General features: G+C 36.1%; 1 protein-coding gene across 1 annotated transcript in view; it reads left to right on the forward strand.

The window, feature by feature from the left end:
* Positions 1–21,416, forward strand: part of FAM91A1 (family with sequence similarity 91 member A1) — a 39,263-nt gene extending 17,847 nt beyond the window's left edge. The window contains exons 15-24 of the mRNA XM_072949679.1: positions 721–853; positions 4,906–5,054; positions 6,382–6,516; positions 6,659–6,772; positions 10,439–10,511; positions 12,333–12,482; positions 14,436–14,540; positions 15,007–15,130; positions 16,430–16,499; positions 18,521–21,416. Coding sequence (XP_072805780.1) covers positions 721–853; positions 4,906–5,054; positions 6,382–6,516; positions 6,659–6,772; positions 10,439–10,511; positions 12,333–12,482; positions 14,436–14,540; positions 15,007–15,130; positions 16,430–16,499; positions 18,521–18,706 — 1,239 coding nt within the window. The 3' untranslated portion in view covers positions 18,707–21,416. The remainder of the gene's footprint in view (positions 1–720; positions 854–4,905; positions 5,055–6,381; positions 6,517–6,658; positions 6,773–10,438; positions 10,512–12,332; positions 12,483–14,435; positions 14,541–15,006; positions 15,131–16,429; positions 16,500–18,520) is intronic.
* The last annotated feature ends 5,003 nt before the right edge of the window (positions 21,417–26,419 follow it).

Raw genomic sequence — 26,419 nt, forward strand, 5'->3', positions numbered from 1 at the left:
TTTTTGAAAAGTTTAACTATTTTTTAAGACGTGTCATCTTGATTAAACTTAAATTGGTTGATCTTACTAATTTAATGCAAATCTAATTTAGGTATTTCCCCCTGTAGACCTGTCCTCTTATTTTCTGTGTTGTTTCTGGGATGTATGTGTTTTTCCATATTAAATAGGTGACTGGCTCAGTGTCAGCGAGCATGCGTTAAATTGATGTTAAGCCCAGTGAGGATAGGAGTTTTGTCCACTACTCTGTCCTTACATCCTAGAGAGGTCATAGCACATAACATGGACTTAGCTGAGTGATTTTAAGCTGTATGTTCAGCTGTGTTGAATCACATACTTTATTGTCCCTTGTGATACAAAGTTGTGAACTGGGTGATAAGATAGTGGCATCATGGGAGCACTTTTCTGGATGAAGCAGAATATATATATCAGGTTTTTGAAGCACCCTGTTTGAATCATATATGGAACATATAATGGTGTGGTTTAGCATTACTTGATTGCTAAAGTTGTTGGTTTTACTTGTTGGGTAGTTTCTATCATCTTCAAAGGTGTAGTCAGTTGGAAGCTCAACTAAGATTGAGGTTAATATTTGTTTAAATATTGCCTGGGCAAATTTTTTATTTACTGACTTTTAATAGTGTCTTAATATCTGTACTGTCTGGTTATATATTTGAATAGCATGAGAATGATATTTGTTGCAAAATTTATTTTCTCTTCATTTAGGTTCAGAGCACTGGTGAAGGAGAAGCACAGAGATATTTTGATCATGCGCTTACTCTGAGAAACACAATTTTGTTTCTGCGTCATAATAAAGATCTCGTTGCACAGACTGCACAGCCAGACCAACCCAATTATGGTAAGATAAATATACTTGACTTTCAAGACATGATCCTATGGAACTTCTTTCTAAGAAATTAAACAGGTCATGCTCACTTATTTGATCATCACTTATTCAAAACATTTTGTGTAGACAGCACATTGAATTTATAACTGTTGGCATGTTTTGCGAACTTCTTTGCTCATCAACTGTTTCTTACCTTATTTTATTTTTTCTCCTCTCATGTACCACTGACATTTGTAGTATTTAAATTTGTTTAGTACCTGCAAAAAGAGTTGGAGTGTTAATTTAAGTAGCTGGAAGGGATTTAGAACAAGCATTGCTTTTGAGAGGTGGAAACATGCCAAAATTTATTTAGGGGGCAAGAAATATCAAGAATGAAAGATTCACTGTATAAAGATAATAAACAGGGCCTTCCTATTCAAATGCTGCTATAATTACTGAAATATTTCTTTAAAAAATAAGAAAGGGAATAGATAACCTCTTTTTAAAGGTTAAAGAAAGCAGTGATGGCAGTTTCAGTCTGTTGATGAACTCTAACATGGCTGTTGCCCTGCTGTGCTCTCTCAGTTTCGTGATAGAGGTTCCCAAACTTGAGGTGAACTGATGGTAGTAGCTCCTCAATTGTGGAATGGTACCCAGGAAGGTGTGTTCTTTTAAAAAATGCAGCGGTTTGGGCACCAGTGTAAGAATGTTACTCTGTGAATATAATTACATTGTGAAGTCCTTGGACATTCATAGGAGTTTCATTTTGGGATGTTGTGAATTTTTAGCAACACTGTAACGTTGAATTTCCTTTGAAAGTTCTGTTTCCTGGCTACGAACTATCATTTTCTTAGTCATATCCATTTTCATTCCACTCCTTTCACCAGCATCTGACTTTCATTTCAGCTCATTTTTAAAAATTGTGAGTGGAATCATTCGTCATGTCATAAGAGTTGTTGCAGAGGTGCGAACAAAGATGCTGGGTAGTTCGGCTGACTCAGACTAAACCCTCAGTATCTAGTGACTCCCTTCTTCAGTCTTGGAGGGTTTGGTTCAGAGTTATGCTTTAGCAGAATTATAAATGATTCCATGCTGGGGCTCTTTTTGAGATTATTCATAAATAATTAAAACTGAGAATATTAAATCCCCAGATACCAAGAGTCTAAAGCACTTATTGACAAGCATTTGTTGTTAGTAGTCATTTTTTTAGCTACCAAATAGATCAATGAGTGGCACAATCTTGAATATGTCAAAACCTGGAATTTCTGGGACTTTTCTTACTTAGGAGAATGATGGGTTAGAATATTTGAACTATTCTGTTTTAGCTGTCTTTTCCTGCCCATCATAGAATCCAAGAATGTTAAGAGTGCACTAGAAACCAGCCAGGGGTAACTCATTTTATAAAAAAATTGAAGCCTGTCTTGGTTAAACCTCCTGCACATTTAGTCATTAAAGCCTGTATGATTAGTAAATGGAAGATCTGGGACTTGAATCCATGTCTGTTGAATTTTTTTTTTCTTTGCTCTGTCCCTTACATTATCTTCTTTTGAACACTAAGGTTTTTATTGATTTATTCGTAAACAATCCATTGCTTAATAGATTGGGCTGAACTTTGTTTTTCACCATGAATAGTTATGTGTATCATCAACTAAGTTAAACGGTAAACCTAAACCTATTCTGTATGAAAGTAGTTATGTATAATTCTAACCTTTACGGTAGATTTAATAGTTGACTATTTTCTGGTACCAATTGAAGCTTTTAATTGCTTAGAATAATTGATGTGTCTCCAAAGTTAAATTGTGATTAACACGTTCCTCCCTATTAGACCAAATCAGCCATTACTTCTGTTCTTTTAGCCAGCCTTTATTAACTGGGGCTCCTCATTGGAACCATGAGGAAAGAAGATGATTAAGTGACTATTTCTCGGTTTGTCTTGTAACGGTGTATAACTAGTACCATTCCAGATTCATAGAAAAGAAGGTCACTCATTCCAGATAAAGAATGACTTAGCGCATTGGGGCTTAGTACTCCCCATGTTGAGAAAGGTAGCTTTCTATAGGTGCTGGACATGATAACTAAATCTTACTCCTTTTTAAACAAGAAATTCTATAGTATTGGTGTTTTAAGCATCTTTTTTTGAGTAGAAGGAATTTTTATTTCACCAATAATTTGTAGTTTGAGTGTATCATGTAGTACTTGGTATTCACTGTAAAGCAAAAAGCCTTGTGGTATTGTCATTAGAAGCCGACTTCTGATATGTGTGAAAAAGACTAGTTTCTTTGTAATCTTTTGGCTTTAGACAGTATGAGGCACTGCTTAAAAAATAATGCAATGTGTGGTCTAATTTTTTTTCATTTTATAAGCATGATTTTTTTTTCAGGTATTTTTGTCTTTAAAAGGACGTGTTTTCGCTAGGATCAGTACAAGTGAATCATGAAAGCCATTGTTTGTAATTTGGCAGCCTAGTACTATGAAAGTGTCTAGAAATTAAACCACATTTGTAGAAAAGCAGTCATAGTTGTAAAAAACTTTTTCTGACCACCATCAAGCTTTTAGACTTCCTTCCATTTCCCAGTTTTCATTAAATATTTTCTATACTTGACGTTGCCATTGTTGAATTTTACCTGAAGGTTAAGAAATCTTCTTACACCCTTTTGTTTCAGAAAAGGGCTTACTACAAGGACCCACCCTTTTTCGTATAGCTTCATTAAGATCACAGGCATTCCCCTTGCATACCTGTGAGAGGCCAGACACAGACCTTCCAAGTTTCCTTTGCATCATAAACAATTAACTGAACTGCTTGTCCCCACTGACCAATCAGAACAGAATTCCTGTTAACCAAACTTTGGTTAAGCTGGTCTCCTTGTGATATTAATTTTGATCACTCAGTTAATGTGTTTTCTGATTTCTCCACTGTATAGTTTAACTATCCCTACCCCCCCACAACTCATAAGCAATCTGGGGAGACACTTTGAGACCATGCAGATATCCTGCTCCTCGTCAGTGTTTCCTCCTAGATTTAGATCTTCTCTTGATTCTTGCCTGAACCATTCTTGACTGTGATGGTTGCAAATTGATTGTTTTTTTTGTCCAATTCCACCACTTCTTCCTCATTTCACATCTGAGACCAAGCATTCTCTTATATTCTCAGTATGGATTTTTTTTAATTCCTATTTTTTTCAGTGGTTTATATTCAGTCATTATTGTCTCAATTATTTTTTTTGCTACAGTTGTCTCAGGTTTTGCCAATAGGCTCCTTTCTCCTTGTGTCATATCTATATCTTAAAAATCTTTTTTTTAAATTAGTAATTCCTTATTTTCTGGCAAAACTACCTTACCTTGTATTTCTGCTCCAGCCTCGGAATCAGCCTTTTGCCTGGGGAGCCTGGTATCCGTTACTGGTGACGGGCATGAAAGGCCAAGGTCCTGGGGCTTGTCATGCTCAGGCTCCCAGGCCCTTTCAGCAGGCCATGTATTTTTTAGGTTCATTTTTGCTTAAAGGGATAACTTGATCTTCTGAAGTTTCAAATATCTCTTTTTAGAGAGCAATAGGATTGGTATTTTCCAAAAGGATTAAGAATGGGAACACCTAAAATCAGCTGCATGGTGAGTGAGTTCATACTTTATGGTCCACAGTCTAGGGCACATGTTTCTAAATGAGGACTTCTTGCCCCTCTGGTCAGTTCAGAACTTGGCTGGGAAGTTTTTGTAGAGATTGGAAATTAGGGGAGGGAAGGACACAGCTTTCCCAGGGCACTTAAGCTTTCACAAGAGGCCACTGACATGTTGTGGCTGGGGACAGAGAGGAAATAAATAAGGTAAAGCAAACATATATTTTTAAAGTAAAAGGTTAGCCTGAAGAAATATCAGTAGAGTTATCTTTACAGACCAGGGAGTAAAGACTGTAGGCTTTAAATCTTAAAGAGTCTTAGTGGTCTCCTAGGAAGTAAGGCACTTTTTAATAAAGCTGTTCTACCCTGTTAAAAATTTTTTTAAATCTCAAGGCAGTCATCAGCATTTCATCTTAGACGTTTTTGTTTCACCTTGTCAGCCTTTCATTCTGTGTGTGGTTGATCATAATTCAGGTTTTCCTCTGGATCTCTTGCGCTGTGAAAGCCTTCTTGGTTTGGACCCTGCAACTTGTAGCAGAGTTCTAAACAAAAACTACACACTGCTTGTTTCCATGGCTCCTCTCACCAATGAAATCCGGCCTGTCAGCAGCTGCACCCCTCAGGTAAAGACCCACTGGGCAGGTCGCTCGTGCCATCATTTCATTCTTCCTCACGGTGGCTTGACCATGTTCCTGTGTTAATTCTCAATCTGCAGATACCAGGTATTAACATCACTGACTCAGAAAACCGTTTTGTATTTTATGCTGTTGTAAAATGTTTTGTTCAATTTGTGAGGTATAGTTGATACATTTTATATATTAGCTAGACACTTGTGACACATTCAATGAAAATTTTCTTCATGAATGCAGCATTTTAAAGAGAATGTTTTTGGACGCTCTAAGAAGAAAACCTAGATTGCCTCGAAGGTTAAAGTAAATTCAGTTAGGAAAAATGAAATATTTTAGATATGTGGCTACGATGCTAAATAAACTGAAAAGATGAAAAAAAAGATAATGTTTCAAAGTTAGTTATCTTGAAAATGATGAAAATGACTTCTGCTCTTTTACTTTTTAAAAATAAATCAGTTACATTTATTTGCATACTTAAGAAGGCCGCTGTGGCACATACCATTTTCAAAGAGCAGGGACTGGGCCAGCTCTTCAGTGCTGCGTCCTGCCTGGTTCCCCAGGTGTGTAGGTGTGACTGTGTAGAAGAAAGGACAGGATTCTGGGACGAGGATGATCTTGTTGCCTGTGCTGATCTAGCTGCCTCAGTGAGCACTGTCCCCTCAACCCTATTTTGTCCTCTTTGTTATAGATTTGCATTTACTGATTTTTAAAAAATAATTCTTTGTGTGCCAACGCTCCCCCAACCTCCCCACAAAAAGACCCCAAAAAACATACACACTTCCTCCTTTAACGCAGCCTCTGGGTGTAGAACTGAATGAATGGCCGTGAGCTGAAAGAATGGTAAGATGGGTGGAAGGATAGACAGTCCCTTTTGAGAAGAACTGTTAATGAGAATGATAAGTAACACTTTGATATAGAGCTTATTATGTGCCTCCAGGTTCTGTTTTAAACCTTTTTGAACAACCTTAACAATGTCCTTGTGAGATGAGTGTTTTATTGCCATGTTACAAACAAGCAAAATGAGGCACAAGAGAGCTTAAGTAACCTGAGGTGATGTGGCTGAGGGGATGGAGCCAAGGTTCAGACCTTGACTGTCTACTCCACAGTCTGCTCTCTGATTGCAGTGGTAAGACCTGCCTTCTCAAGTCCAGTATAAATTTGAAACTTTTTGAATGGATCATTTAAGATTTATCTTCCTAAGGATAATAAACAGCACTTGTATATGAGACATCCAGCTGTAAGAATATACTTGGTCTCTTGTGAAATTTGGCTTCTTTAGGTAAGTATTTACTATGTTATCTTATCTGTTTTGTGATTTTAGCATATTGGACCAGCTATCCCCGAAGTCAGTTCTGTCTGGTTTAAACTATACATTTACCATATCACCGGGCAAGGACCGCCATCTCTTCTACTGTCCAAAGGTACAAGACTTCGAAAACTGCCAGATATATTCCAGGTATGTTGTATGAAGTTCTTTGGGTTTTTAAAAATTATTTTTGAGGAGGAAAGAAATTGGTAAGCAGTAGTACAGATGCCTTTCTTAATTGTTTTTTAATTTCTAAATGCCATGCTGTGTTTTATTCATTTCTTTCCCATAGGGTTATGATCGATTACTAATAACGTCTTGGGGTCATGATCCTGGGGTGGTTCCTACATCAAATGTACTCACTATGTTGAATGATGCTTTAACACATTCGGCGGTTCTGATTCAGGTACAGTTACCTTATTTGAAACAGTCAGTTTTGGATTTTTACTATAAAGATCATGATTTGTCTAGTTTTCTGCTGAGTCACAGTCAGACATCAGTAATTTGACATCTGTAAAGCTGAAGTGTACGGAGTTCGAGATCTGGGTTTTAGTTCTGGACTTGGTCTGGGAGCATGGGAGTGGTAGAAACAACATGGACTTTGAAGTTAGACCCATATTTGAATTCCAGCCTCCCCTTTTGTTACGTGTGAGGCCCTATTTTTTCTTTAGTAGTAGCTTTATTGGGATGCATTTCACATACCAATCAGTTCACCAATTACATTGTGTAATTCAGTGGTTTTTAGTGTATTCACAGATGTCTCCAGTCATCACCACACTCAATTTTACAACATTTTCCTGTACCTTTAGTTCTGACTGTCAGTTCCACTGTCGTCAGTACTCCCCTCTCCAACAACAATCTACTTGCTGTCTCCCCAGAGTGCCTATTCTGGGCATTTCATATACATGGAATCAAATAATGTGTGGTCTTGACTGGCTGCTGCTTTCACTTAGCAGAAGGTTGTCAAGGTTTAGCACGTAGCATGTATCGGTACTGCCTTTTTATGGGCGAATGCCATTCCCTTGTATGCTGTACCACATTTTGTTTATTTACCAGTCTAGGGACATTTAGATTGCTTCCACCTTCTGGCTATTATGAATAATAATCACGGTTACAAACATTTATATACAGGTTTTTGTGTGGCCATGTCTTGTGTGGACATGTCTTCTGGGTATATTGCTAGGAGCGGGAATGCTGAGTCATATGGTGACTCTGTGTTGAATTGTTTAAGGAACTGCTAGGCTGTTCTCTACAATAACGGTACTGTTTCACATTACCTCCAGTGCTTGGTATTATCTGATTTTTTTTATTGTAGCCCCCCCAGTAGGTGTGACGTGGTGTGTAACATTTAGAGGTACTCTTCTCACACTTAGTTTCTCACCCATAAAATGGCGTATAAAATAGTACTATCTTCTGTGTAACAACAGAAAATAACGGTGATGGCTAATGGTGAGGTAAGCATTTTTAGCCTTAGGATTTGTTGAGAGGATGATGAGAAGGTGTGTGTGAAGTGTGCAGCACACTGCCTGGTACATAATAGGTTCTCCATAAAGATTTCGTTAATTCACTGAACTGATAATTGTACTTGCCATATTCTGTGCTAATTAATGTGGGTGTACAAATAAGACATGGTCCCTGTCTGCAGGGAACTTAAGGCTGATGGGGAAAGTTGCAAAAGCAGTCGCTTTCAGTTTTGCTTTCAGTTTTTTGCTCAGTGCTGAACAGTGCTGCTGTAGCATAGAGCAGAAACCTTAAGGAGAAGAACCCATCCCGCCTTGGGGCGAGGAGAAAGGCTTCAGGGAAAGCGCCTTAGAGAAAACAAGACTTGAGGTGAGCACAGCAGGCTGATTCAGAGGGAGTGAGACCAGGCAGGGGTCAGCATGAATAAATCTCTGGGGAGAGATTTTTTTTCTTTTTCTTAATAACTATTTCCCTGGTGCCTAGAATAGTGCCTGGCTCATAGAAATTGCTCATTGAGTATTTGTTGAATGAATGAATAGTAGTGGCAGCATGTGCTGGCCTGTAAGGCAATTCTGTGGGGTGAGCTGCAGTGTGATGGGGTGGTGGTCAGAGATGAGCCTGGAGAAGTGGGCAGGCCCCGGAGGGTGGTGTACCTTAACTGTCCTGCTGTAGTCCTCCGGCTGTACCCCTTTGGTTGATGGCAGCCAGTAAAGGGTGCTGAGCAGGGGATTAACATGTCAGTTGTGATTTGGATTATCATCCTGAAGGCTGTTGAGAATGGCTGAGTGGGAGACGATACCTGAAGAAGAGGTCCAAATTGATTCAGTGTTGGAGTCCAGATAAGAGATGAGGATAGCCTAGGTCAGGGAAGTGGAAATAAGACTGGAAAGGAAGTATTGATCAAATGCCTGAGATGGGTCAGACTGCTGAAATTCACATCTTGATTCCACCACTTATTAGCAGTATTAGGCAAGTTAAATAACCTCCTCGAACTTCAGTGACTTTGCCTGCAAATCGGATATAATAAAAGTTCTTATACAGTTATTGAGAAGAACGACTAAGGCAGATAATCTACACAAAATGCTTAGACCTGTGTTTATCGCATAGGAAGATCGCAAAGAAAACTGGTGGTAGCAGCAGAGAGGAATTTTGCAGTGTTTATTAAGGAGTTCTGCCTTCGCTAAAAAAGAATGCCTCCTTTATTACATTTTATGGAAAAAAGATTCACCTTGCCGGAATTTAAAACATTACAGGGGGCAGGATATAGCTCAAGTGGTAGAGCGCATGCTTAGCATGCATGAGGTTCCAGGTTCAATCCCCAGTACTGCCTCCAAAGATAAATAAATGAATAAACCTAATTACTTCCCCCTCATAAGAAAAAAAAGATTAAGATTTTGATTAAAACTGTGCTTTTATCATAACCATCTTGTTTCGAGTTTAAAATCATAAATGGAGCAATGGAAATAGAAGCACGATGTTTTAGATATATTCAAGTTGTTTATGAAGCATTTAAATAAGTGTGATTTTTTTCCCTAAAATTATTTTTTTCTTTTATATCTTGGTATCTCAAATTTGAATAATGAGTGGGTCTCTTTTAAAGGGAGAAAATGTATAGATCCCCAGTGTTGACTTAAATTTTCTATTATAATAATACTAAATATACATAAACATAAAATTAAATTTCTTATACTTACTATTCTTACACAACTGTAAAACCAAAACAGATTTTGGCAAAAACTTTAAAACTAACAGAATTTGAATGAATAACATTAATTGAATGTGATGGATGAAACTAAATGACTATTTGTAACATGCAAGTGGGGTGGTTAGATGCACAGATTTTTTTTTAATTTTTGAATTGATGTATATTCACATGATTCAGAAATAAAACACATCAAAAGATAAAGTGTCACTGCCCTTCTAGCACTCTCTACCCAGTGCCCACGCCCAGCTCCCTTCCACATCAGACAGCCACATTGCGTTTCTGCTGTGCTCTTCTAGAGTTTCTTTTTGCACGTGCGAGGAATTCCACACTGATATACCCCATGCTCTTCCTGCTTAGCAATGGGAGATCTTTCTATTTCAGTTTGTAGAGAGCTTCCTCTTTTTTGCAGCTACATTGAAAATATGTACGTTGACTTATTTAACCAGGTCCCTACTGACAGGCATTTTGGTTGTTTCCAGTTATATAATTATAATGTCGCAGCGAGTGATTTTGAATTTGTGTCTTTGAGAGTGGGTTTTGGAGTTTTGCGTTCCTGTCCATGGCGTGCCAGGTGATTACGGGCTCCCTCCACCCCCTTTCCCTCAGCACTGCAGCTAACCCTAGTGCCAGTGCCCTTGATTCATTCAGGCTTCGCTTGGCCGACACCTGATTTGCTTGTTTTTTTCATTAGCCCATACACTCAGTTTGAGACGCATTGCCTTAATAGGTTAATATAGACTTAAGACTGTTTTGTTTGCTAGAAAAAAACAGAAAATTGTTGAGAGCATTTTGGTGGAGTATTAATGTGGACCGCATCATCATGAGGCAGTCTTACTGATCATTTGAGTATCTGTTGCAAATACAGATTTCCTATATACCTTTCAACTTGTGTTTCTTCATGTTTAGGGACATGGTTTGCATGGGATAGGAGAAACTGTCCACATACCTTTTCCATTTGATGAAACGGAACTACAAGGAGGTACCTCACTTTTGAATTGTACCCATTTGACTTCTTTATGATTAATCTTGTTGACAGTTTTGTGGAAACATAGCAGGAGGTGAATTCTTAAGATCTTTAAGTTCTAGGCTTTTAAAACCATTATGCTTTTAAAGAGTATTGGCAGAAGGTAGTTTTCTGTCATGTGCTTTTTCCCACAAAGAACTAATAGAATAAGACTCTTTAGGACTTAAGACTAAAAGAAATATAGTCTATCTTGAAGCTGGAGAGACTAAGTAGGTATCTACCTAGATGGAAAACTAGGTTTTCTATGTTTCATTTTTATTTTCTTTTTATTGTTTATTGGGGGGTTGGGAGAGAAAAGAAGTCACAGGGAAAATTTTATGCTTAGAAAATTGATTTTTCCCCCAGGGGCTTTAATGGGTAATTTTGAAATGGATGCTGATGAATATTTGTATACTAACTTACAGTTGACAGAGAACTTGCATGTATGCATGTATTTCCTGTTTCAGCATTTGTTTTTGCTGTTAAATTTTATTTTTGCTATTAGAGAAGATTTGAATGGATTGCAAACTTTGAGCTAAATTAAGCTGGTTAGAATCAAGGGGGGAAAAGCCCTGTTTAATGTTACCTTTAGAATTGAATGTGAGCTACAGCACATTTGATGAAAGATGCTCAGAGACTTTATAAAATCAAATTCATTCTTCCTTTTGTTTAATATAAAAATACCTTTTCTCTTAAGTATTAAGTGTATATATTCAAAAGAAAAATATCCTCTGATTAAAACTTACATGTATTAATATAGCACTTGTGTTTCCTGCTCCGTGTAAAGCTGCCATTCTGTAATCAATTTTTCTTGTTCTTAGAGCCATTTTGCTTGAAATTTTAGAGAGCAATGAATGGTTCAAGTAATTTAAGTACATTAATTCATATAAGAAATTACTTTTCTTCCAAAATGTTAGTCACCATTGTCCTCTTCTACCCCAAAGTAGGGAAAAGGAAGATTTTTATAAGTATCTTTCCCTTTTCTCATGGCTTGGCTGCAAAAGCCTAACATTTGAAATTAAGTGCTCTCTTTTGGCTGTTGTGAATAAGTAAGTATGTACAAAATTTGGAGAAGAGAGTTTTCTCTTCCAAAGAATAGCCTCTATTCAGAAATAAGTATTTCTCTGCAGCTAAACTTTGCTCTTTAATCCTCTGGTGCTTTATAAATTCTGTGGGAAAATTAATTGTTCACCGGAAGATACAGAGAAGTGGCAAAAGGATCTTAAAAATCATAAAATCTCTCAAGAACTGATTAATAAATCTCTTGCCATGAGAGATTATTGTGTGAATCTAAAAAAGGATATTCATATTCGGGTGTAGAGCATTTTTCTCTTTTGTAAGTTCTTATTTATGAGAACTTGAGCTAATATTTAAATAATTTGTTAGGGATATAATTTCAAGTACATTGTTAGCTTTAGTTTCAGTAAGAATACTTTTACTTTTCTTAAATTTAAAAAAAAAATGTGTTACTTAATGCATTTCCTGGTAGTAGCCCACTCAGTGTTTGAGGCAGAATACAGCTACAAAGAGAAGCCTAGAGAATTTGCCACTGACTGGCTCTGTTTGCTTCCTTAGTGGGTAATTTGTTTTCTTACAACAAATGCTTTCTAAATGCTATAAATGTTATATGTATACAGCATCATTTTATTCACAGATACTTTTTCATTGGAATCAATCTTGATTTAAAATATGAAAGTAGTTTTAAGTCATTTAATAAAAGAAAAGCATAGTTTAAGTTTTTGTTGTTTTGTTATAAAACTATTTACTTACAATGTGATGTCAACTCTTTGCTCTTAGAGTTTACACGTGTCAATATGGGTGTTCATAAAGCATTGCAAATATTAAGGAACAAAGTGGACTTGCAGCATTTTTGTGGATATGTCACCATGTTGAATGCTTCTAGCCAGCTCCCAAACAGAAAACTCAGTGATGCTTCTGATGAGAGAGGTTAGCTAATAGTTGGGTTCTTTGAATTAAGATAATTGGTATTGAGTTTATCACAAACCTAGTATTTAAAAAGCATGGAGACCTTTATGGGGATGTTTTGACTGACTTAATATTTTTCCACTGAAAGATAAGAAAATATTCTGTGATGTCATTTGGACAAAGAAGTGATGACTTGGGATTGGAATACAGAATGATGATTGTGTTTTAGCCCTTTACTGTTGTATTTATGTTTATAAGCTTTAAATTAAGTTCCTTTATGAGGTGATGTTTCAAAACTTCAGTCTCTTTGTAAAGTTGTTTTCAAACTAGAACGAACAGTTTCTCCCTTTCATCTTTCCTCTTCGTGTCAAAGACACCATTATCTTAGTTGTGCAAGCCTTAAAATCTTATCTTTGTCTCATCCTTCTCCTTTCCCCCGTTTTCCAGTTCCGTTTCCCAGTTGTGTGTATTAGTCTTTAGAAATGTCTCTCATACCCATTTCTTCCCCTCTCTCTTCTCCTTTAATTCTCTGTAACTGCCATTCTAGTCTGAGTCTTGATATTTGAAACATGTTTTATTGCGACCATTTCCTGCTTAACCTTCCTGGCCTCGTTCTCATTTCTGTCTCCAACCTGTCCTGCATATTACTGCTGCTGATTTTCCTTAGGTACCTTTTTCTTTCTTTTTAATTTAAAAACTCATTTTCAAGTCACTTTCTCATGCTTACTAATTTTTTCTGCATAATTTTGGCTTGTATGTGGCTTTAGTTATCATGGTGCCCCCTCTGGTCCATCATTCTAGGGAACCTTTCAATTCAAGTGTCCTTTCATTGATTGACTCTATTTGCTAAACCTTAGTTTGAAATCCTGAAGAAATTTGAGTGATTGCTGGCCATCCAGTGGATTGGATGGCTCCCTTAGATATCCACTCCTAGTTCTTTTACCTTGGGCCAGAGGAATTGGGTTACTTTCAACAGTTGACTGCCAAGTATCACAGGAACTTTTTTAGAGAAGAGGACTGTGGGTTAGGCAGTCATTTCAAAGAATGTCTACCATAGCTGTCATTTTATTTCATTTGTTCCACATACGTTTATGTAATACCTCCCCAGGTGCTGGAGATACTTATATTCTTAAGACCAGAGGAATAAAATCCTAGCAGGAAATCCAAGCAAGAGAGTCAGCCTACTGTGTCATGTTAAAAGACTGAGAGAGGGTCTGCTTTTTGAAGTGCTAAAATAGAACACAGGAGGCATATCCCAGCCCAACTGAGCTATCAGAGAGGCCTCTTAGAAAAGGTAGTTTGAACTGAATTTTGAAAAGTGAGGAGTTAGCTACATGAAAGATGATGCTGGGAGGATAGCAGCCTTTCAGGCAGAGGGAATCAGGCGATGAAGTCGCTTATCTTGGCCAAAAGAAAGATTTGTTGGGCAGTAATAGATGAAAGTAGACAAGTTGTAGGTGAGATCTAGAAAGTCTTGGTGTGATTTTTTTCTGCTGAAAGATACAGGGAGTCAAAAAAGTATTTTGAGAAGGAAAGATGTAGTCAGACTGCATATTTCCATGGGGATAGACACGACGTTAGTAGAGATCTCAGTGAGGTCTGAACTTGTGTTCTGCCTTTTGAATCTTTGCTTCTTTGGGCCCAGATTTCACAACGCGATACTATTTACATTTTGAGTTGGATGACTCTTTGTGGGAGGGCTGCCCTGTGCATTGTAGGATGTTCAGGATCCCTAGATAGCAGTAGCATCCCTGTCCCCATTCATGGCATCCAGATGTGTCTTCAGACATTGCCAAATGTTCCTTGGGGGACAAAATTTCCCCCCAATTGAAAACCACTGCTTTAGGCTAAGGACTGTTCATTGTTTTCCATTGTCATTTCTGTTGCCTGAAGTCTTTTATGTTAGGATTGATTTATTGACAATTTATGCCAACTAGTAGAATCCTAATATTGTGTATGCCCTTTACTTATAAGGAGAACCTGATTTGGCTTCTGGCTCAGATGTAAATGGGAGTACAGAGTCATTTGAAATGGTCATTGAGGAAGCAACTGTAGATTCAGCCACAAAGCAAAACTCTGGTAAGATTTTTAAAACTATTTGCAATCTCAGACTAATTTCTGAGGTTTAACTCTTTTGTTAAATCATTTGGATGTCATTTGTCTGCTCTTATTATCCATAAGAGACTCTAATAAAGTATTTTCTAGGAAATATTTTTTATATATTTAGAATAATAATTAAAGTATCTTTAAAATATGAGCTGGAATTAATGTTTAATTTTTTTTTTTGGTAAAAGACCACTTTGAGCATCTGATAAAAGCTGTGCCTTCTTCCTAGAAGCATGTATATATACTCAAAAAATATTCTTTTCTGTTTCAGAGAGTCATTGACTCCCCCCCTGAGTCCTCTCCCCTGCTAAGCCTACTGGGGGATGTCAGTGAGGTTAGGAGATATGAAATATCTCTAGACCTCTTTTAAGAAACCCTGGTCAAACATAATAACGTATAAATATGTATGTGATTAATAACTTTATATTTCCTTTTGTAGTTGCCACAACAGAAGCAGATTGGGTTCCTCTAGAGCTGTGCTTTGGAATTCCACTGTTTAGTTCTGAGTTAAACCAGAAAGTCTGCAGAAAAATTGCTACACATGGCCTTTGCAGAAAAGAGAGGTGAGGGTTTGTATTCGTTGTCATCTTTTCACCTTTAAGACTTTTTAAGCTCTCAGTAATAGTTGCTATATCTTACTTTCTCTTATTTCACACATGATCATAGCAATCACCTTTTGTATATTTGCTGACTGAATAAAGATAGCTAATTTAAGGATTTTGCTGTATTTTTCAAAATTAAAATTTTTTTTAGTACATCAGAAATTACAAACCTTTTGCACACATGCTTTGGTAATTGCCCAGATTAGTCGCCCAGATTTGGCAAGGTTGTGGTAAAATGGGCATGCTTATGTGACTGTATGAACCTAGTAAAACATTTAACATCTAAATATGTAAATGTCTCTTAAAAATTTGTGCACTTCTCTCACAACATATATACACTCAAGTTACGTTACATGAATAGTGCTTATCTCCTATAGTGGACTTATGGCTGGGTTTCTAAATTTTCTTCAATTTCCACATTTTCTAAAATGAGCATGTATTAACAGAAATGACATATAGTTTTATCTCATGCCAACTCTGATCCCATTGGGAGCAGTTGCTAAGAGGCAGTGTTGTTAAAGGTCCTGAGACTTTCTAAAGAGACTGTCTTTGAATCTCATTGTCATGGTGAGTGGCTTGGAGAGGTGATATCCACAGATCTCCTTGACATCTTAATTTGGGAAAACAAAGTTGGATAATAATTCATTTAATTGGCTTAATGTAGCTTATATTAGAAAATTAAAAGTACTCAACTGACAAAAAATTTTAATAACCATCCTCTGAAAATAACATACATGAATAAAAATATAGAAATACTATGCAGCTTTAATGCTTGCCACTATAATTGTCACCAATTTACATATTTGAAAAAAATTTAGGTGGACTGATGTCTGTTAGATCTGTGAGACTTTTTATCAGGATGTGTTTTTAAATTAATTTGGGTATTTGAAGTTTGTATCATAATTACCATCCTTCAGAGTGCCTAAATTTTCATTTTAAAAGTTATCTATCTTATATTTAACATTTATACTTGTAATAGTTTAAGCTTTTTCTTTTAATAATAATTTTCTGGTTTGGTTATACCTGATATTTTATTTCAAAATAGTATTTTTATGCACTGTTACGCTCCATTATTAAAACAGGCAGAAATTTCATTAACGAGAACCATTGAAGCTGTTTTCTAAAATTTTTTGTGATTAATCAAGATGTATATACATATATAAGTGCATTTAAATTGCTAAAATTAAACTCTTATGAGATACTAGTTCTTGTCATTATATTTTTATATGTATTGTTTTAAACTTTTCCCCCTCTTTTCAGCCTTCAAAACCTCTTACATTCCAGTAGAAAACTGTCTCTACAAGTCCTTAACTTTGTTCACTCATTCCAGGTAACAAAACCCAAATGGTATTTGAATTGAACTTTCATAGTATGCAAAACACTTTCATGTTTGTCTTGAGTCTCCAAAGCAGTAAGACATGAAATGAGCATTATTTTTAATTTATAAATGAAGATGCTGAGATTCAGGAAGTTAATTGACTTGTATGTGATTTCACTGGCCAGGCCTTTAGGGTCTGAAGCTTGGACTGTTTGTTCTGTCCTGGTGCTTCATTAAACAGAATGAATTAAGCATCTGCCATGGACCATGCACCGTGCTAGGCGCTGGTTCTTGGGTCAGTACGCTTCCATTAATAAGTAGCGATTCTCCGTTGCTGATGGGGGTTGTCTGTTGTGATAGTGGAAGCTAGTGCTCTAGACCTTTACCTTCCCCCCAAGGAAAGAAAGGATACTCTAGACTTGATTTGTAGATAAACTTTTAGAATAGAATATTTCTGTTCAGTATATCTGTTCTAACACTATGAAATCTAAATGAAATTGGAGTTTGGTTTCATTCATTCTTTCAGTAAATACTTGACCCTATGCCATACCCTTTACCAAGGTGCTGGGGAAACAGTGATGTTTAAGACACTAACACTAACGAAGCTTACGTGTTGTGTGAGACAACAGTCAAGTAAACATTGAAATATGCAAATAATTACAGATTTCATTAAGTGCTTTGAAGGAGCCATATCCCTTCAAATCTGATAGAATCCAAAGGTAGACCTAATTTAAATAGGTAGAGATGATGTATATGCAGAAGCCTTTCCCAGGATGGGAAAGAGTATTCCAGGCCAAGTTGAATAGGCGCAGAAGTCCTGTGTCAGGAAGACACTGGGCATGCAGGAAACAAGGGGAGGCCAGCGTGGCAGAAACCTTGTGAAAGTGGGGTGGTGGCGAGAAGTGGGGTTGAAGAGTGGGGGAGGGTACAGGGCCTTCAGGAGTGTGGTAAGAGATATGTATTTTATGCTGAGTGCAAAGGAAAACTATTAAAGACTTCTAACACAGAAATGACATTATTTCTGATTGACTGTTAAAAGGCTAGTTGCTGTTCAGAGAATAGATTAAAAACAGGCATAGAAGCAAGATCAATTCAGAGACCCTTGCAATAGTCCAAGTGAGAGATGCTGGTGGCTGAACACACTCTTTCATTTTTAAAAAAATGTGCCTATATCTATAATAAAGGTTTGTTTATTACATGTATATACTGTTATACATGTAATAATATAATAAATTACGTATATTATAAAACACAAGAACAGGAATTTTATCAGATGCAATAAGTATATATGAGATTTTAAAGGTTGTCACAGTACTACACCCTACTTTGGAGCGAGTCCTCCTCTTTGGAGACCGTTGGCCCTGACTATGGTGGTGGCTGTGGTAAATGAATGAAGTAAACTCATTGGGATATATGTTGGAGGGAGATTGACAGAACTTGGTGGTTAATTACATGTGAGGAAAGATGGAGGGTGTGGTGAGGAAGGGAAGAATGAAGAATGATTTTCATATTTCTTGGCTAGCTTGATGTGTGGAGTAGGGAAGGCTGGTGAGGAGCCATTGGGGGAAAAATTTGAAAGTTTGGTTTTGGACGTGCTAAGTGTGGAATTTATGGTGAAACATCCAAGGACAGATGTCAGATAGGTGGAGGTTTGAGCCTGGAGTTCTGGGAAGAAGTCTATGCTGTATCTGTGAATCTGAGAGCCCTAGGAGCAGGCAACTTGTTCTGATGCTAAATGATGTGTGAGTGTTTTTAGAGATTGTCATCGTCTTATCCCCATAGTCTCATAGCCCATTATTTCTATTTATTTCAAAGGACTTACCATAGTCTGACTTGCATTAGTCATTTTGCGTCTTTTAATACCTGGCATTGATTATTTGGGGTTTGTGAGATAGATCTTTGCATCTTCTGTAGTGCTTAGCATTCCGTAAACTTTCTTAGGTAATCAAGGTCTAGATTTCTCACTAGCAACATTAATTTGTTTGGTAACTTGTTGAATATAGACTTCTTTCTCTTGTTTCTTGACCCTTTAGGAAGGTGCTTCAACACTGGATATTCACACTGAGGCCAGTTTTTCAAGTTTGCTTTCACAGTCATCCTATGCTGACATGGGAGTTCCACTTCCTGCAAAGAACTTAATTTTTAAAGATGGCATCTTAACAGAATGGAGTGGGCGGTCACCTTCCTCACTTCTTACTGCTAATCTCCATGTGCAATAATTTGGTTCTACCACTTGTTGCTCACACTTTCTGCCTTTTTTCTTTTTTAACATTAGCTTTATAGTGCCAGCCACTAAAAAGCACCCTGCTGCTGCAGTGCAATTCACGCTTAACTGATGTTAAAAGTTTGGGGAACATGTTCATGTTTTCTGAAGTTTTCCTCATTACTGCACCTCCTAATGCAACAAAGAGCTTTTTAGCAGCCTACACTGTATTTTTTACCTTGAGACAATCTGCGTTTCTTTTATAAAACCGAGGATATACTTTATAGGCTTTATGATGACTGTTATGTTTATAAGCAGTCACTATGAATATTGCAATGGTAATTTTATATGTTAGTTTATCAAACATAAATCTTGTTTAATTTTATATTTTGTTACCTACTCTCTAGGGGATCATGGGAAGAGGTGGAACTCTTCCTCTGAAAAGGCTTCTCGGTATTTAAAGTAGCAAAACTATAAAATGGTAAACATCCATTATTGAGAGATGATCTGATGGGGCATTAAGAATTGCTGTGGATGTCTGTAAATTATGTATATCAGTTGAACATTACTGAAGGTATGTAAATCAGCATAGTTATGTATAGCTTAACCTTGATTTGTAAGGTCTTAACTCAAACTATGACTATACATTGACATCTCATAAGCTTTGGAAAATATTCTATTTTTAAACAGTGTTTATATGTGGAATTCTGTTATCACTCACTTTGGACTTTATATTTTCATAGTCTTTATGGAAAAATAGAATTTATTTTCCACTCTTATAGTTGTGGCTGCTGCACGTTTTCACCCTGATTGACTTTTTTGTTCAGTAGCTTTACCCATGAATTGGATTTATGTTTTCAAACCAAGGATTTTGATTTTAGCTTAGAATTACATATTAGAGACATTAAGGCTGTGTCTTCTGATCAGAACACTTTAGTGATAAGCCTGTGAGGACATTCTTAGGCAATCTGGATCTTAAATTTATGTGACTAGTCTTAGAGGAAATATAAAGAAAAATTGAGTAATTTCAAAATGTTTCTTAAGTCATTGATCCTTTTAGTATTTCAAATGTTAATTAGAATAATTGGAATCACTTTTTAGATTTTTCAGGTTCTTCCTTGGGAAGTTTGTGCAGTGTTATTATAGTTTAGCTCTTCTCATAGGATAATGGTTTGCTAGTTTAAAACTGTAACCAAACTAACTGGTCAGGCAACATATATCTGAAACACTTAAAGCATTAGAAAATTTGGAAATGTTATAACCTAAACATTTTTGCTGATAATTTTTGTTATTTATAGAACTGACATTTGTGTATTTAACATACTTCTGGAGATATATGCCTTTCTTAAAACTGTTAACATAACCATGCATTCAGTACCATGGCCTACCTATTGAATTGAATATTTTGGAGCAGGTTACCTTGGCACAGTCAGTGTTGTGTTTGGGGTAAATGCAGTAATGTCTAGTTTTCTACTTCGTCTTATATGAAGTAGAAACCAAGTGTATGTTATAAATGTTTGTCTATACAAGGAAAAATACATACTAATATTAAAATTTCTTATGACTGTGAATCACTCATTTATTTTTCCAATAATTGATATTGTACATTCCTAGTGCTATTAGGTATGTATGTAACTTTTACAGTTTTTCAACTGAATGTTGTATTTCATTTGATCAGGGCTCTTTAATCTCACTTTCATTTGCTTTGTTCAGATTAACTGTAGTTATTTTATTTATTTCTGTATTAACAAGCTAAGCCTACGGTAATGACATACACTAATAAAGAATCAAATGTTTGTAGTTGTTGGTAGTGAACCCAGTTGTTGGTGAATTTGGAACTTAAAATATGGGAGTGATTTGCTGCTATACTTCCTTTGAGAGATAAAGGAAGAATTAGAACCTAATAATGATCATGAATTTTAGGGAAAGGACTGAAAAAACCTGTGGTCAACTCTGGTTTCTCATGTGAATGAGGAAAGATTCTGATTCCCAACTGAAGACCTCTCATACTTTTAAGGAGGAAGAAGCTGATTTTTAGAGCTGTTAGCAAAATGAATGCCACTTTTGTGCTTTACTCTGTGAATTTGGCTTTGTTTCATGCATACATTAACTTACGTAAAGATGCGTTCTTAAATTTTACGCTTTGATCCAGTTCAACAAAAAGGTAAATTACAGAATTTATTATTTGCCAAAGAAAATTTATGAAAGAATTTTTATCCAATTTTTCTGCATATGCTTAAAGTAGTTTCATTTGGCTTTGTGCTACCTCCCCTAGCTTCTCAGCCCTTAATGTGGCTTAAAACATTGGCAAACTTTAGAAACCAAGAGAAAAAAGAAATATTGAAAAGGGCATAGAATTTAGTATGGTATAATTTCATCTCTCACGTGGATCTAAAGAAAATGCAACTTTGTCATTTAAAAAAAATATGATCATCTGATTTCCTTGATTCCTTTCTAATGTAATCAGATGATTTTGTACATTTGTTTTTGGGGGGGGAATATCAGTTTCTTTTTCTTGTTTTCTAGGTTTCTTTGCCATCCGTGTTTCTCTTTTATGTTCAGTGTTTCAAATACGGTTTGTATTTAAAGATTTTAAAATACCAAAACTGTTACTGAGTACAGTGGATTTTTTTCTGGTATGTTAATATTATACAATGAAATGTATAAAGTGTTGTCAATTTGATTATTGACATATATGTTTACAAATAAACTGTGGTGTTGATCAAGTTACTGTGAGAATGTGTATAATCTTCAGTAAGTCCTTTTCTTAATTTTAAATACAGGCATGCTTTCAGTGCTGAGGCTTTCCTATACTTTTTTAAAAATAACCTTTTAATTGTATAATTTCAGATGAGAAGAAAAATTGCAAAGGTAGTCCAGAGGTGTTCCCTATACCCTTCCACAAACTTCCCCTAATGTTAACACCTCATGTAAACTTTGGCACATCTGTCAAAACACAGAAATTAACATTGGTGCACTACTGTTTATTAAACTACAGACTATTTGGTTTTCCCCATTTTTCCTCTAATGTTCTTCTGGTCCTTGGCTCCGTCTAGGATACCACATTGCATTTTATTTAGTCATCATTGCCTCTTATCTCCTCCAATCTGGTGACAGTGTCTCAGTCTTACATAACCTCGACACTGTGAAGAGCACTGGTTTATTCTGTAGGATGTCCCTCAGTGTGGGTTTATCTGGTGTTCTATCATGGTTAAATTTGAGGTGATGCTTTATCAGAAAGGATAGCATGAGGTGATGTGCCCTTCCACACTGTATCATGTCACGGGGTACATGACACTAATAGGCATTACTGGTGATGTTCCTTTGTTGATTAAAGTGTCTGCTAGGTTTTCCCACTGCACAGTTACCATTTTCCCACTGTACATATTTTTTTTTTCTTTCAGAAGTGAATCACTAACTGTAGCCCACACTCAAGGGGAAGGGGCAGTACCTGTACATATTCTTCAGAAATTTTCTTAAAGATTTGTTCCTATTTTTTGATCATTTATATGAAAATGCAGTTATGGCTATTTTATACTTTGGGTTGAAATCCAATACAGTTACTTAGTTGTGCTAATGGTTTTAGCTTTAGCTATTGGGAGCTCTTTGAAGTTAGCTCCTAAATCCTTTTGACAACCCTCATCTTTTTTTTTAAGACCATGATCTTACTTTCTAGCACTGCAAGTATTATCTGGATGCCAGCCCTAGAATTAGCTATTTCTCCAAGGAGCCTTGGTTCCTTTCATTGGAGAATGGTAGGTGGAAACCAAGATTGGGGTGCTGGGCATGCTTGCTGCTGCTGCATCTACACCTTTTCAGTGGAATGAGCTAAAAGTAGTATACATACATGAGAGTGGTGTACACACATGTGTTGTAAATACGTGTGCTGAGCAACATATAGGTACACTAACCAATGTATAGGTACACACATTTGTAAAACAAATTCATTTGTCACACTGTACATTCCATCTAGGATGCTGACATACATCCTTGATTTTTTTCACATAGTAAAATTCACTGCGCAAGGACTTTGACAAGTGCACTTGATTTTTTTCTCATAGTAAAATTCACTGCGCATGGACTTTGACAAGTGCATGGCCATGGGTCCACCACCTCAGTACTATATAAACAGTTCCATCACCCTAAAAATTCCCATTTGTACCCAGCCCTTCAACTCTTCACTTCAGCCTTCACAACCACTTATCTATTCCATTCCTATACTTTTGCTTTCTCCAGAATATCATATAAATGGTGGATTCGTACAATTTGTAGCCTTTTGAGTCTGGCCTCTCTTGCATAGCAAAATGCACTTTGAATTCATCCATGTTGTGTGAATCAAGAGCTCTGTTCCTTTCTGTTGCTGCATAGTTCATTGTATGGATGTATCAAGGTTTATCATTTAACATTCATGTGCAGGTTTTAGTAAGAGTATATAATTCATTCTGCTTGGGTAACTACCCTAGGACTGGCATTGCCAAGTCATTGGTAAGTGTGTATTTAACTTTATAAGAAACTGCCAAACTGTATTCCACACTGACTGCCATTTTGCATTCCCACCAGCAATGAATGAGGGTTCCTGTTGCAGTGGTATCCTTGTGGTTGAAATATTCATTTCCCAAGTGAAAAATGATGTTTGGCATGTTTTCATATGCTCTTTTGTCAATCATATATTTTTGGTGAAGTGTCTGTTCAGATCTGTTGCCCATGTTTTTAAAATTGGGCTTTATTGTTGAGTTTTTAAATATATATTCTGAATACAAGTCTTTTATCAGATAAGTGTTCTGCAGTTATTTTCTCCCAATCTGGCTTGTCTTTTCATTCTTTTAAGCGTGTCTTTAAAGTAAAGAACAAAAGTTTTTAATTTTGACAAAGTCTAGTTTATTAATTTTTCTAACGGCTTGTGCTGCTGTTATGTAAAAACTAATCACCAAACCGAAGGTGCAGAGTTTTCACTTTCTTTTGAAAGTTTTGTAGTTATATGTTTAGGACCTTGACTGATTTGAGCTAATTTTAATATATGGTGTGAGATATATGTTTATTCTTTCTTCATTGTATTGCCATTACATCTTTGTCAAAAATCAGTTGATGAATCTAGAGACAAAGTAGACCGGCAGCAGTTGCCTGGGGTAGAAAGCGGGAGTGACTACAAAAGGGCATAAAGCATCTTTTTGGAGTGCTGGAAAGGTTGTGAAATTGGATTGTGGTGATGGGTGGTTGTGCAACTTTAAGTATACCAAAAAATTACTGCATTGTACACTTAAGTAAATTTTATCATATGTAAATTATACTTCAATAAAGTGGTTTAAAAAATCAGTTGACCTTTTTTTGTGTGGGTCTGTTTCTGGGCTCTCTCTTTCTGTGTCATTGATCAGTATACCTGTCCTTTTAATACCATGCTGAAATTGGAGAGTGTTAGTCAACCAACTTTGATTTTTTTTGTTTTTGTTTTTTTTGAATTGATTTTTGGCTCTTTTTGCCTTTCCATATAAATTTTAGGATTAGCTTTTCAAAATCTACAAACAAGCCTGCAAAGATTTTAATCAAAATGATATTAAATCTATAGATCAAACGGAGGAGGACTGACATCCTAACAAATATCTCTCCATTTATTTATAACTTCACTCAGTTTTTGTTGGTCACTGTTTTGTAGGTTTCAGCATACATATCCTGTACAGATTTTGCTAGATTTTTACTTAAGTACTTTGGGGGTTTTTTTGTGCTGTTGGACATTTTTTTTTTTAATTTCAAATTGAAATTGTTCATTGCTTATATATCAGAATAAGATTGACTTTTGTATATTTTGGTTTTGCTAAGCACACTTATTAGTGATTTTTTTTTAGTAGATTCTTAGAGTTTTTTTTACATAGATAATCATGTTGTCTATGAATAAAGACATTTTATTTCTCCTTTCCAATCTGTATGCTTTCTATTTTTCTTGCATTATTTCACCAGCTAGGACAACCAGTACAATATTGAATGTGGTTGTGAAAGCAGACATCCTTGCCTGATTCCTCGTCTTAATGGGAAAGCATTCAGATGCTAGCTATTATGATGTTAGCTACAGATTTTTAAATAGATGACTTTTAGGTTAAAGAAGTTCCCTTCTATTCCTACTTTGCTGAGAGTTTTTTTTTTTTTTAATATCATGAATAGATGTTGGATTTTGTCATATGCTTTCAAAGTGTATCCAATGAAATGATCAGCTTGTGTTTGATCCCTGATACCAAAACCAAAGACACTACCAAAAAGAAAAAAGTTACAGGCCAATATCGTTGATGAACATAGATGCAAAAGTTCTCCACAAAATATTAGTAAATCGAATCTAACAACACATAAAAAAAGAGCATACGCTGTGATCAAGTTGGGCTCATCCCAGGGTCACAAGGATGGTTCAGCATATGTAAATTAATGTGATACACCGAATCACCAAAGGAAAGGACAAAAACCACATGATCATCAATAGATGCAGAAAAGCATTTGATAAAATTCAACACGTTCATGATTAAAAAGTCTTACTAAAGTGGGTATACAGGGAACCTAACTGAACATAAAAGCTATGACAAACCCACAGCCAACATGATACTCAATGGCGACAAGTTGAAAGCCTTCCCACTAAAATCTGGAATAAGACAAGGATACCCACTCTCACTACTTTTATTCAAAATAGTATTGGAAGTCCTAGCCATAGCAATCAGACAAGAAATAAAAGGGATCCAAATTGGAAGGGAAGAGGTCAAATTGTCACTATATGCAGATGACATGATACATATATAGAAAACCCTACAGACTCCACACAAAAAATAGAGATGATAAACACATTCAGCAAGGTAGCAGAATACAAGATTAACATACAGAAATCTGTTGTATTTTACATTAACAATGAAATACCAGAAAAAGAAAAGTAAAAAAAAAAAATCCCTTTTAAAATCACATTAAAAAAATACTTAGGAATAAACCTGACTAAGGAGGTGAAAGACTTATACATGGAGAATTATAAAACATTGATAAAGGAAATTAAAGATGATTTAAAGAAAGATACCCCATACTCTTGGACTGGAAGAATTAATATTGTTAAAATGTCCATACTACCCAAAGCAATCTACAGATTTAGTGTGATCCCTATCAAATTAACCCAGGACATTTTTCACAGAACTAGAACAAATAATCCTAGAGTTTATATGGAATCATGAAAGACCAAGAATTGCCAAAGCAATACTTGAAGGAAAAGAGTGAAGCTGGAGGCGTAACCCTCCCAGACCTCAGACAATACTACAGAGCTACAAAACAGAGTGGTATTGGCACCAAAACAGACGTAAGGATCAATGGAAAAGAATAGCTCAGAAATGAACCTACACACTCACAGTCAATCTTCGACAAAGGAGCTAAGAATACACAATGGAGAAAAGACAGTCTCTTCAGCAAGTGGTATTGGGTAAGCCAGACAGCCTCATATAAATCAATGAAGTTAGAACACTCCCTCACACCATGCACAAAAATAAACTCAAAATGGCTTAAAGACAAACATAAGACAAGGCACTACAAACCTCTTAGAAGAAAACATAGGCAAAACATTACCTGACATAAATCTTAGCAATGTTCTCCTAGGGCAATTTACCCAGGCAACAAAAATAAAAGCAAAAATAAACAAATGGGACCTAATTAAATTTACAAGCTCTTGCACAGCAAAAGAAGCCATAAACAAAACGAAAAGACTATCTACAGAACGGGA

The sequence above is a fragment of the Vicugna pacos genome, chromosome 25, assembly GCF_048564905.1.
Source record: "Vicugna pacos chromosome 25, VicPac4, whole genome shotgun sequence".
Taxonomy (NCBI): Eukaryota; Metazoa; Chordata; class Mammalia; order Artiodactyla; family Camelidae; genus Vicugna; species Vicugna pacos.